A 12,159-nucleotide genomic window follows, 5' to 3' on the forward strand; every position below is an offset into this window, starting at 1 on the left:
TGGATATACTCCACTAACGACCCACAGCTGAACTCTTCTCACTACAGATATATTTCTATGTCCACAGATATAGACCAATAACAGCAAGTGTTTGTAACTCCAACCGGGTCAAATTACCATTTTACCCTTGGATTACCTCTAACTTCTTAAGTACCAGTGCTCCTCTAATGAACACCTGTTTATGGTCCAACCAATAAACAGAAACCGCTCTTGGGCCAATGAGAGTGTAGGACCCCTTTACTCAAGTCCCGGAGACGCCACTTAAAGGAACACTCATCTATTTACCTTAAGACGGGATTGCGTGAATTCCATCTTGTATTATTATGTTCCAGCTTCCCACTCGGTCTTATCCCCAAAATAGTAAGCATATTGGGTCGTGAACTAGCCACCCTCACCCGTATAAATCAAAGGACAATTCCTCGTGAATAGGAATTCATAATAGACTCAGGATTAAGATTAAGTTGCCTAGGTCATCTTATTGAAATAGAAACCTAACTAGTTAACGGTATTACATATAGTAGTTAATATTTCGCGCTTCGGTCGTATGCAAACTCATTGCATAGGAAATCCCCACTTGTATATCAACTACACGAACGCGTTGGATCATTGCATTTGTATCAAATACAAAGTGGGTCGTATCTATAGTGTTACTAGGATAAAATACCCAGCCTTATCCCTATAGTATAGACCTTTCAGATTGTATCTTGAATATTGATTCCTATATATCTCCACATACAGTTCAAGACTCATAAAGCAGCCTTGAATGTTAATTTATTGGATTTAGGGTTATTAAGATAAAATAGACAAACAATAACATCTATTGAATTAACATTTATAATTCTTTATTGATGATGGTCAATTAATAACATTTACTATTTACGAGTTTTAGGGCATAAAACCCAACACCCTTCTACTTCATGAAACATTCCATTTGTTTTATCTGACTCATTTTGCTCATTTGATTCTTTTATAATTTCTTAAAAAATTGTCCCATGCAAATCATGAAACATTTCTAGCATTTCATCATCTACAATATCTTTAACTCTAATGTTTGCTCTAAGATTTCCACCATCTTCTCTATTTTCAATTGAATCTAAAAATATTAAACCTAGAAACCTTGAATTAGATCTTAAAAATGGAGAAAAATCAACATTATCTCCATAGAATATTCATCAGCTATAAATTGGAGACATGTCATATTTACATAAATTGCGTTCCACGATATCTAATTTATTCCAACTAAAATTCTCACCGTTTGAACAAAGACATCTTGTTTTTCCTTCTTCTGCTAAATAATTTTTCGCGACTTCGATAAAACAATCAATACCGTTAGAATATTGACTAGATATTCGATCTCTTAGATTTATCCAACTTTGATCCATAATAAATACAAAATAAAGTACCTAAGTTAGAAATCAAAGTGTTAGAATTTAAGTCATATATAAATTGCAAAATAGGCGATCAAAATAGTAAATTACTAGATAGTTCCAATACCACGTTAAATTACGAATAACATTCAATTTTAAATTGATAAGTTGAGATATATAGTAACTTTTCTAGTCAAAGCTAAAATCACTTGCTACAAATCATTAAAACCACCCTATACTATATTCAGAGTGAAGAAAAGAGATCTAAATTGAGTTGTTCTTGCACTACCAGTAAAAAAAATTACTTTACTAAATTTTTTATTTTCCATGAAACTAATATAAGAAAATACTGAAAATTATCCCTAAATTCTTAAACTTAACTTCAATTTTAGGGATTTTGTACAAAAGTTTTCAATTCTTTATCATTTTATCTTCAATATACAAGAAGCATGTAACACCCCGCACATTTTTTTAGTAATAATGTAATTTCAATAACTTTATTATTTGGAATTTCAGTAATTGTTATTAGTTGGAGGGCATTTTTGAAATTTTGAAATTCAAGTGTAAGTGCGGGAATTTAATTGTTGGCGTGAAATTATTCAATTTGAAATTCAAATTGAAAATTAATGGCAGGAATTAATTTTTTTTTAAACGAGAAGGAATTTAATAGTATAAAACGGAAAGGAATTAAATGTAATTATATTTACTTCCTTTTTTGTTTTATTATTATTGTTGTTGTTTTTTTTAAAAAGTCAAACCCCACCCCCCTTTTCTTCCTCACGTTTGTGACCTCGTCCGACGCCGCCCAAAGCCACCGCGTCAGTTCTTCTTTATGACCTCCGTCCACCACTGTTCAAGCGTCGTTCGCTTTTTCCGTCACTGGATCTATCGATTTGGGTAAGATTTTTGCTGTTTGGGTTGTTTTCGATTGATTCTTGCATACTCATTTACTTTTGGCATCAATTGGTTGATACCCATTGTGTTTCAACTTTGGATTCAAGCTTATGAAGGTATTGAGGTGTTGTTCAGTGAAGTTGGAGTTTGTTTTAGTGAGTTTTGGTAAGTTTTATGCTTTGATGACCCTCTTGTGGATTAATTTTGGTTGTTGAGAAATTTTGGTAAAGTCATTTGGAAATGATTTTTGACGAAGCTACATATGGATAATTTATTTGAGACATTAGTAGTGAAGTATGTATTTGATTCAAGCTTTAATATCATGTAAGCCTAATTTCAAATATGATTAGGGGGTTGATTCAAGAATTTCATTCAAGATGAAGAAGAGTTTGGTTTGCTAATTATTTGAACTTAAAATTAGAGGTTTGGAAGGTGAATTCGAATTGGAACACACCTTAGGTAAAGTTATCTGGAAATATTTTGTAATATTTGGGTGTTTGGAATTTGGCCTTAACTATTAATTTTAAAGCTTGGTTTATATTTAGGCTTGATTAAGGATTCAAGAATTTCACAAAGATTCAATTACTTTTTGGTTCGACCTAATATCAAGGTAAGTAATCTTACTACTGGAACTGCCCACGGGCTAGGCATTAGATGTATGCTAGCATGTTAAATGAAGGTTATGGCAGAATGACAGCATGAAAGATCGATAGTATAACATGATTAAAGTATGTTCTATTACGAGATCCGAATTATTTATTTATGAACATAGGCACTTGAATGCTAGCATGAGATGGTATGTGATTCTATATGGTTGTATTTAATCTGTTGATGTTGAGGATTGTAAGACTGGTTATAAGGATAATTTTGGCTATTTTGAGATTTAATAGACCGTTTAGATAAGATATATGAACATGCGATAATATGACTGAAGCATGTTAATGTATGAGCATGATTTAGAATTTTATGAAACATATTAAAAGGACGATTGGGCATGACCCTAAATTATGAGTTAAGCGGCACTACTACGGAAATGTCTTAAAGTTAGGTGAAAGTTGGAGCATTTTGTTGATGTGCTTATTGATGTGATTTATTATGAAGGTGTGCATGTTATATGATGTATTATGAAATTTTAAATGTTTGATTGTTACATGAGTTAGTGCATGAAAGTGATGTACTAGAGTGGATCCATTAATACTAGATTAATTAAGTATGTTGAGGTTAACTAGCCTAACCTTGATCAGGAGATTTTTTTAGAAGATTCATGATTAGGTGAATGTTATATGTAATATGAAGTTAGATGCAATCTCTTTTCCTTTCCAGACTATGTGACTGCATGAAAATGATGCACGTTCAAAAGCGCTAGTACATGAAAGAGATGTACTGCGGCTGGTGTGTATGAAAGTGTTACATACCTAGAGGGTACGTACTGAGGTGTACGAAAGAGGTACACACTCAGTAGATTATATGTATACGAAAGAGGTGTATGCCTAACCATGTGTATGAAAGAGGTACACATCCCTACATTTATAGAGAGGATCTGGGATGTACGAAAGAGGTACATACTCAGTGGGTTATGTGTATACGAAAGAGGTGTATACATAACTAGATGTAGGAAAGAAGTACATACTCAGTAGGTTAGGTGTATACAAAAGAGGCGTATACTTAACCAGGTGTACGAAAGAGGTACACATTCAGTGGGTTATGTATATACGAAAGAGATGTATACATAACTAGATGTACGAAAGAGGTACATACTCAGTAGGTTAGGTTTATAAGAAAGAGGTGTATACTTAACCATGTGTATGAAAGAGGTACACATTAAGTGGGTTATGTGTATACGAAAGAGGTGTATGCATAACCATGCGTATGTAACAGATTGTGTTTCCTTCTTGATTCACCAGAGGTTGTGGATCCTATGGGACTTACTAGAGATAGTGGACATACTTAACTACAGTATAATAGAACTCAGTTTTTCATATATGTATGTGTCCCATAGGGACTAGAGCAATTTATATGTTTCACCAGAGGTGGGTACCTAGAGGACATAGATGCCCAGCCTGACCCCAGTAGTGGGGTTACTTACTGAGTATTTTATACTCATTCTTCTCATGTTGTTGTTTCAGGTAATGGTAGAGATGCACCGGTGATGGACAAGCGGAATTCGTGATCGAGCCACTGGGACTAGTTTTTATGCTTCCGCTCATAAGATTTAAAGTCCTTTTCATGTTCCTCTTAACTTTTAGTTTTGATGCTTAAAACTTACTTTTAAGAATTGCTTTTCAGACTTATTTATTGTCCTTTATAATTTATGGGTACTCTATTATTGTTTTAGTATTTGAATTTAATGAAAGACTTTTGAACTTACCTTATTTAATTAGTATTTATTTCCCCATAACCGAGTATCGTTTTGAGTTCCATTCATGCATGTATTTAGTAACGGTCTAACTTAAGTCCTAGGGGGTCGGGTCGTTATAAAGTATTTCTCATCAAATAAAGAAACTAACAGGTATTAATCTAAATAACCAAACCCATATGTTCTTGAAATTAGAAATTAAAACTTGTTGAGTTCCTAAATTAAGTTCTTGATGGAAAATTGATTGGCTAAATATATTAACAAAATACGTACTAATTGATGGAAATTGCACACAAAAATAACCTAGAAATAAGTGGGTTATCTGAAAATAAGTCATTTCTTGTTTGTCGAAAAGTAGAAACCTATCGAAAAGATGCTTCTAGTGTACTAATTGATGGAAATTTCACATAATAGTACATGAAAATGAGTAACTAATTGGGAACTGAGATCATATCTATTGAAATAGTAAAAAGTCGTTGTTGGCCTTTCTTAATCATAGGGGACATGAAATGTTGAAAATTGTTGAATGATAAACTTCTTTTGATAGTATCGGAGAAAAATATTCTACATTTGAAATCTTATCAAAAGGTTACAAAGGTGGTAACGACAAGATAATATGTATTAGATGAAAAAATTAATTTGTCTAACTTAAGTTTTTTGATCGATTAGTGATTTAAGATGGTATCAAAGCAGGTTGCTTCAAGTGTCCTAGGTTCAAGCTCCTCCAATGTTGTTTCCACTCCATTTAATATTTATGAGATTTTTACATGCAAAATCCTCTTTAGGCCCTATATTTCATAAATTTGTTAAATTTGAACATTTTTAAAGAATACTTTATAGGCAATTTTACCCTTTGATCACCAAATTAGCATTTATTACTATTTATTAGATAAAAAAAATTCCATAATCTCCAAGCATTCTTAATGATGGAGAGAGAAATATATAAATTTTATATTAATTAATGTGTTGCAAAGAGAATATGCATTTATTATATAATATTAATTAGTTGAGATTTTTTCCCTATTTGCAATTAATATGCTTTTCAATTCTTTTTTTAATTAATATGATTTTCAATCTATTTTCACATAAGAAGCATTTTTTGCTTTTTTGTTTATATATATATATATATATATACGAGACTTATTTCAAATATATATGAGGTTATTTCAAATATATTTAGAAAAAGTACAAATTTCAATCAAAAGTAAGGCTTATTTAACCGATGTTAATTATTTCAAAAGATTCAGCTAGAACTTGATTTGTTGAGGTAGATTTTAGCTCATTTCTTTTACAGGCTTCAACCAAAAGGTCTCATATCATTGGACATATTTTTCCATCCTTATTTAACCATGGTGGGACTTTGATCTTATTCTCATCCAACATAGTCTTTCCTTTGTCTCTCCATCTCCATGTGACATACATCCAAGCTAGATAGTTACATGATAAGAGAGAGTTTTATGCTATAATAATAGAAACTTCAAAAAAGAAAAGGAGAGGGGAAAAAAACCCATAGAAAGAGAGAGAAATGGAGAGAGGAAAGAAACCTCATGTATTAGTAATTCCATACCCAACTCAAGGCCATTTAAACCCTTTAATCCAATTCTCCAAGTTCTTATCCTACAAAGGACTGCACATTACGGTGGCCATCACCAAGTTCATCTTCAAAACCTTCAAACCATCAACCGATACCTTATTCGATTGGGACACCATCTCCGATGGCTTCGACGACGGCGGGTTCGCTGCAGCAAGCAGCATCGACGAATATCTCATTCGAATCCAAACGATCGGGACAAAAACCTTGACAGACCTAATCCGCCGCCACGAAAGCTCGAGCCATCCAATCGACGGAGTCGTGTACGATGCCTTCATGCCTTGGGCTCTCGATGTCGCCAAGGGCTTCGGGCTTATGGTGGCACCATTTTTCACTCAGCCTTGCTCCGTCAACTTCATTTATTATTGTTTTCATAAGGGGTTTCTAGGTCTGCCCCGTTCGAAGGTGGCCTCGTTGCCGGAGCTTGAGCTGCAGGACATGCCGTCGTTCTTCTCTGCTCCAGAGTGTTACCCAAATTACTTCAAGTTGGTGTTGAATCAGTGGTCCAACACAGAGGGAGCTGATTGGATTCTTGTCAATTCTATCTATGAATTTGAGCCAAAGGTTCTTTTTCTCTCTCTCTCTATTTTTCTTCACCTAACCACATATGTCATTTTCTCTTTTGCATCATCCACTAAGCTGCCACCCATTGTTCATCGGGTTTGCATAAATTATCACATAAGTAACTAATTATGATGATTAAAAAATGTATTTGTTTTTTTTTTCTTTTGACAATACGTGGGATAGATTAGATTGATAGTAAAATATTATATCGGTGAGTTATGTCCTCTCGTACTAGCTTAATTTAACTAATATTAATTAACTAATCAAACATATTTAAGATATTATTGAGTTGTAAAATTGGATCAAATATAAATTTTTTAATGTAATATTATTGAGTTATTCTGGTTAAATAACTAATAAAATTATTTTGGTAAATTTAATATCAAATAGATGTAATTAATTAAACAATTATATTCAAAATAAAATGTAAATGGATGAGAAGGAAATGAGAAAGCTTGGCCCTACCTTCTTGTAAAGCTATGAAATACCCTTTATCCAATAGAATTTAAAAGTTGTGGAAGAGTATTAAAAAGTCTTTTAATGTATAACACGAGATAAATAACTGCAATCTCTTTTGAACCAACAATGTTACCTTTTAATTATGGGGTTGAATGAATAATGTTTATTAGTGTATTCACATGAAAATATTACAGGAAGGAGATGAACTATCAAAAATTGGTCCAACACTAACAATAGGACCAACTATTCCATCTTTCTACATAGACAACCATAATGAAAATGACAAGAAATATGAGTTGGATCTCTTCAAAATTGAGCCAGAGGAGGCATCTTTAGCAAGAATATGGCTTGATACCAAATCAAAAGGCTCAGTCGTTTACGTATCATTCGGCAGCATGAGCAACATTAGCATAACTCAAATGGGAGAATTCGCTAGTGGGTTAGTTGAAAGTAACTACTACTTCATCTGGGTGATTAGGGAATCGGAAAAAGCAAAACTTCCTACCGGCTTTGCACCAGAAAAGGGGCTAATATTGGAATGGAGCTCCCAACTAGAAGTGCTTTCGAACAAAGCCGTTGGGTGCTTCTTCACACATTGTGGGTGGAACTCGACGCTTGAAGCTCTGTGCTTGGGCGTGTCGATGGTGGGCATGCCACAATGGACAGATCAGCCTACCATCGCCAAGTATGTGGAGGATGTTTGGAAGGTGGGTGTGAGAGTGAAGGTGGGTGAAGATGGGATTGTGGGGAAGGAAGAGATCAAAGGTTGTATAAGAAAAGTGATGGAGGGAGATAAGGCCACAGAGTTCAAAGAAAATGCTTTGAAATGGAAGCAACTTGGGTTGAAAGCACTTCGAGAAGGTGGTAGTTCCATGAAGCACATTGATCAACTCATTTCAAGCATGAGGGAGAAGATATCAGCAGATTAACAATTTTATATATATATATATGTCTCTCGGTGTGCTTTAGAATCTTTCAATGTTATACTACATGTGATTTTGAATTATGTTTATCAATCATCTTTGTCATTGAACATTGGTGGTGTTAATAATGAACTTGTAAGCTTTATATCTTAAACGTATATATACAATTTTAAGGTTTAAATATTAATCTTAGAGTTCATTTGGTATAAGATTTTATAGATGCTTGAAAATAAAGGATGTCTGAAAATAAGATGTATCTGAAAATTAAAGATGATTATGTTTTGTTAATGCATGGGAATGTGTTATACTTTTTTATGTAATTATAAAGTATAAAATTAATCATAATTAATTTCAATAATTATTTTTTGTTTGTTGTTTTATTTTTATTACATTAAATTATTAGATCAATTTTAAGCCATTAAAATTTAATTAAATTTATACACTCAGTTTAATATATTTATTATCAATTAAATTTTTTATATTGCACATTTATATTATCAATTTTTATTAAAAAAAATATTGATAATTAATTTAAATATCAGTTTTCTTTATTTTTTCTATAGTTTTGTTAATTGAAGATCAGTTAATTAGTTAATTGTTTAATGTCAATAAGTTTTATATCTATACAAAAGAAGTTGATATAAACTAATTGATTTAAAATTATCAAACAATATTTTTAATTTAAAAAAATAACTATAATTTTAGATTAAAACTAGAAGCACAACTGTATGAGATTATTTAGTTAAAAAATTATCTTATTTTATTATTATTTATTTATTTAATAATCTTTGAAAATTAATTAATAATTTTAATAAATAATTTATGATGTTAATATATATTACCAATAAAAAGATATTTAAGCAAATATAGTTATGGTAATTATTCATATTTTTTCTTAAAAGATTATGATTTTTCATATTAATTCATAATAATAGAATAAATTATTATATTAGTATTATTATTAATAAAATTAATTATATATGTTAATTATAATTCAATTTAAACATATCTATCAAAATTAAATAAATTAACCAAAATCAACAAAGAAGAAAAACAAATAAAATGAAGAGAGAGAAAGTAAGAGAGAAAAAAAACCATTAGGAATAGAGAAAACCCACTTATTTGGTTGGTTATGAAAAACCTCCATGGATGAAAAAATGAAATGCTTAGAATAAGATATTCTCATTCCAAGGTTGAAAACTTATACAAACATGTGATAAAATATCATTTTTCATTTCCACCTCGTGAACCAAACGGGCCATTAAGGAAATTGATTATGTTAAATAATGTTTTCCTTTTTTTTAGTTTATGATTTTGTAAGAAATAGATTCATTTGATAATCATTTGCATTTCTTGATTTAAAAATTTAACTACTATTTGAAATAATTAAAAATATTACAAAAATTAAGCTAGTATCTCCAACTTTTCAAATTTGCAAAAATGGCAACAAAAATAAGCCCAGCCCAATTAGTAGATTTAGAAGAGTCTAAAAAGTCCTCAGGGCGTGGTTAAAATATGTACTTACCATTTTTGCAACTTTGATTGATATTCACTGTCAATACAATAGAAAATTATTTGATATCTGATATATTATTGATATACTTGAAACTTTATTGATATTTGATCTACTGTTGATATACTTCAATAATTGATATTTGATATATTATTTATTATAGCATATATACTTGAAATTCAATATTAGGTGTGTGAAACACAATTGATATATTGAAGCGTATGTTGGATACACTACTCATATATATTGAAAGTTGCTTTTGATAACGAACATATGATTGTATACTTGGTCTTTGTTTGAAATCAAGTTTAGATATACTCTTGATAGAATTTAGATATATTTGAAACTTGATTGATATCTGATGTGAAATACAATGGTAGATGTCAGATGTACTATATTAGGTTTATCAACCAATACAATATCTCTAAACAATATATATGATTTTTTTTTCATTACAAAACTAGTTTCGCTATAATTATTAACAAGGTTTGTTGCATAAATAAAAATTGGGCTCAAAATAATAAAGGTTGTAGCACAAGAATAAACATAATAGAGATATGGTACAAAATTGAGGCCAGATATCAATGATATCAACTATCAGTGATAGTCATATTGGTAAAAGACTAAAAATGTAACATCCCAAGTTTGTGGGTAATTTAAATTCAGTATTTTGTAAGATTTAAGAATATTTTGAATTTTGGAAGTTAAATTGAATTACTGTAAAAGGATAATTAAATTTTATTATTTGTTCAAAAGGAAATTTTGAAATTTATATTTGATTAAAGGAAAATTTGGGATTTATGTCACATTATCTCAATTTTATTTTAGTTCAGAGAAATTGAAATTAAAATTTAGAGAAGATATTTGGAATCAAGTTGGAATTAAAATTTGGAGAATATATTTGGAATCAAATTGATTCAAGTAATTGAGATAATTGGTTTAAATTACTTTCCCAAAAAGATTTGAATTTTTTTTTTAATCCAAAAGGATTAGGATTTTGAAGAGGAAAAGGAAAGGAAATACACATTTAAATACACATTTAATGACCCAACCTTTCGAGTACTCTGACAAAGGCTGTTACAACTATACACATTTAAAACCCAGATACTTTGACCAAAAAAAATCACTAAAACAATAAGGATAGTTTTTCCAAAATAAATTAGAAAACAAATAAATAATAAATAAATAAAACTTTTATTCGGGGTCCCCTAAAAATAATATTCATAAAAAAATATTGAAAACATTAAAATTTGTTGTCTCACATTAAATTCTAGTTTCAACATTCAAATGACAAAATCATAGATTGGGCGGAAGCAATTTCTCTTGTCCCCATATGGCTCTGTCATGAGTTCCATCGGTCACTCACCAACCTGTTCCTGTCATTCCCTAAAAAACATAAAGGAAGAAAGAATAAGTATAACAATATCCAGTAAGTGACCCGCTACTGGGTCCTCTAGGTTACTTATTAGCTAGTTTATCATATCAGTCATAGTGTGTACACCCATCATATCAGTCGTAGTGATCCCGAAGGAGCACGCATCAGTCTTAGTATGTAACCCGAAGGTCCACCAATCAGTCATAGACATGAATCCAAAGGAACATAAATCAGTCATAGACATGAACTCGAAGGAACTGAATCAGTCGTAATGTGTAACCCGAAGGTCTACAAATTAGTCGTAGTGTATAACTTGAAGGTCCACAAATCAGTCATAGACATGAACCTGAAGGTACATGAATCAGTCATAGACATGAACTCAAAGGAACATGAATCAGTCATAGTATTTAACCCGAAGGTCCACAAATCAATCATAGACATGAATCCGAAGGAACATGAATCAGTCATAGTGTCTACACCTGCCCAGATAAGAAAAACAATCAGGAACCCTATAACTTAGCATCCATCAATTTTCATATAACTCCTATGTTAAATTTTCCAGTCGTTTAACTTAGGGGTAAACTTTCATATAAATCCTCAGTCAATGGTACAATCATCATAGACAAAACAGTCCAATCCAGTCAGTCAATGTCATTGAGTCATATAGTTCAATCAATCATAAATTATCAGTCCCAATAGTCTAAAATAATCAGTCAAATCCATCTTAACAGTCTCAAGAAATAGTCCATGTAATCTTAAGTATCCAGTCCATGTATTCTTAAGTAAATAGTTCAAGTAATCTTAAATATGCAGTCCAAGTGGTAAGGATGACTGGTTTGAAGGCGAACCAGTAAAGGACACTTACCTCAACTTTTAGTTAATACAAGCTCAAACAATCTTAACTTTTATTTGCCCAAAAGATCACGAACCAAGTCCTAAATGATACACCAAAAATTAGGATCTCCAAAATAAGGCCAAAATTCTCAATCAACCAATTTACATCATCCATTAAGGCCAAATATTTACAGTCCCAAGGTCCAATTACTTACCCAAATTGTCTCAAAATTGATCTCAAATTTTGTGAACAACACTTCAAAATCCTTCAATTCTTAAGTCA

At 31.2% G+C, this 12,159-nt stretch overlaps 1 protein-coding gene and 1 pseudogene across 1 annotated transcript; one reads left to right on the top strand and one right to left on the bottom strand.

The window, feature by feature from the left end:
• Positions 1 to 1,382, bottom strand: part of LOC150036019 (uncharacterized) — a 43,915-nt pseudogene extending 42,533 nt beyond the window's left edge.
• A 4,452-nt stretch (positions 1,383 to 5,834) lies between these two features.
• On the top strand, positions 5,835 to 8,341 carry LOC120078106 (UDP-glycosyltransferase 74F2-like). The gene is made up of 2 exons (XM_039032322.2): positions 5,835 to 6,772; positions 7,426 to 8,341. Exons 1-2 carry the CDS (start codon positions 6,143 to 6,145, stop codon positions 8,158 to 8,160), a joined length of 1,365 nt encoding a protein of 454 aa, XP_038888250.1. The 5' UTR covers positions 5,835 to 6,142; the 3' UTR covers positions 8,161 to 8,341.
• Positions 8,342 to 12,159: the final 3,818 nt, after the last annotated feature.

The sequence above is a fragment of the Benincasa hispida genome, chromosome 5 (genome assembly GCF_027475165.1).
Source record: "Benincasa hispida cultivar pf3 chromosome 5, pf3_genome.v1.1, whole genome shotgun sequence".
NCBI classification, from domain to species: Eukaryota; Viridiplantae; Streptophyta; class Magnoliopsida; order Cucurbitales; family Cucurbitaceae; genus Benincasa; species Benincasa hispida.

What these genes read in the sequence shown, in the direction of transcription:
- LOC120078106 (XM_039032322.2), top strand. Translation starts at nt 6,143, where the DNA reads ATGGAGAGAGGAAAGAAACCTCATGTATTAGTAATTCCATACCCAACT. An exon ending in TCTATGAATTTGAGCCAAAG is followed by an intron (nt 6,773 to 7,425) that starts GTTCTTTTTCTC and finishes AAAATATTACAG; the next exon opens with GAAGGAGATGAACTATCAAA.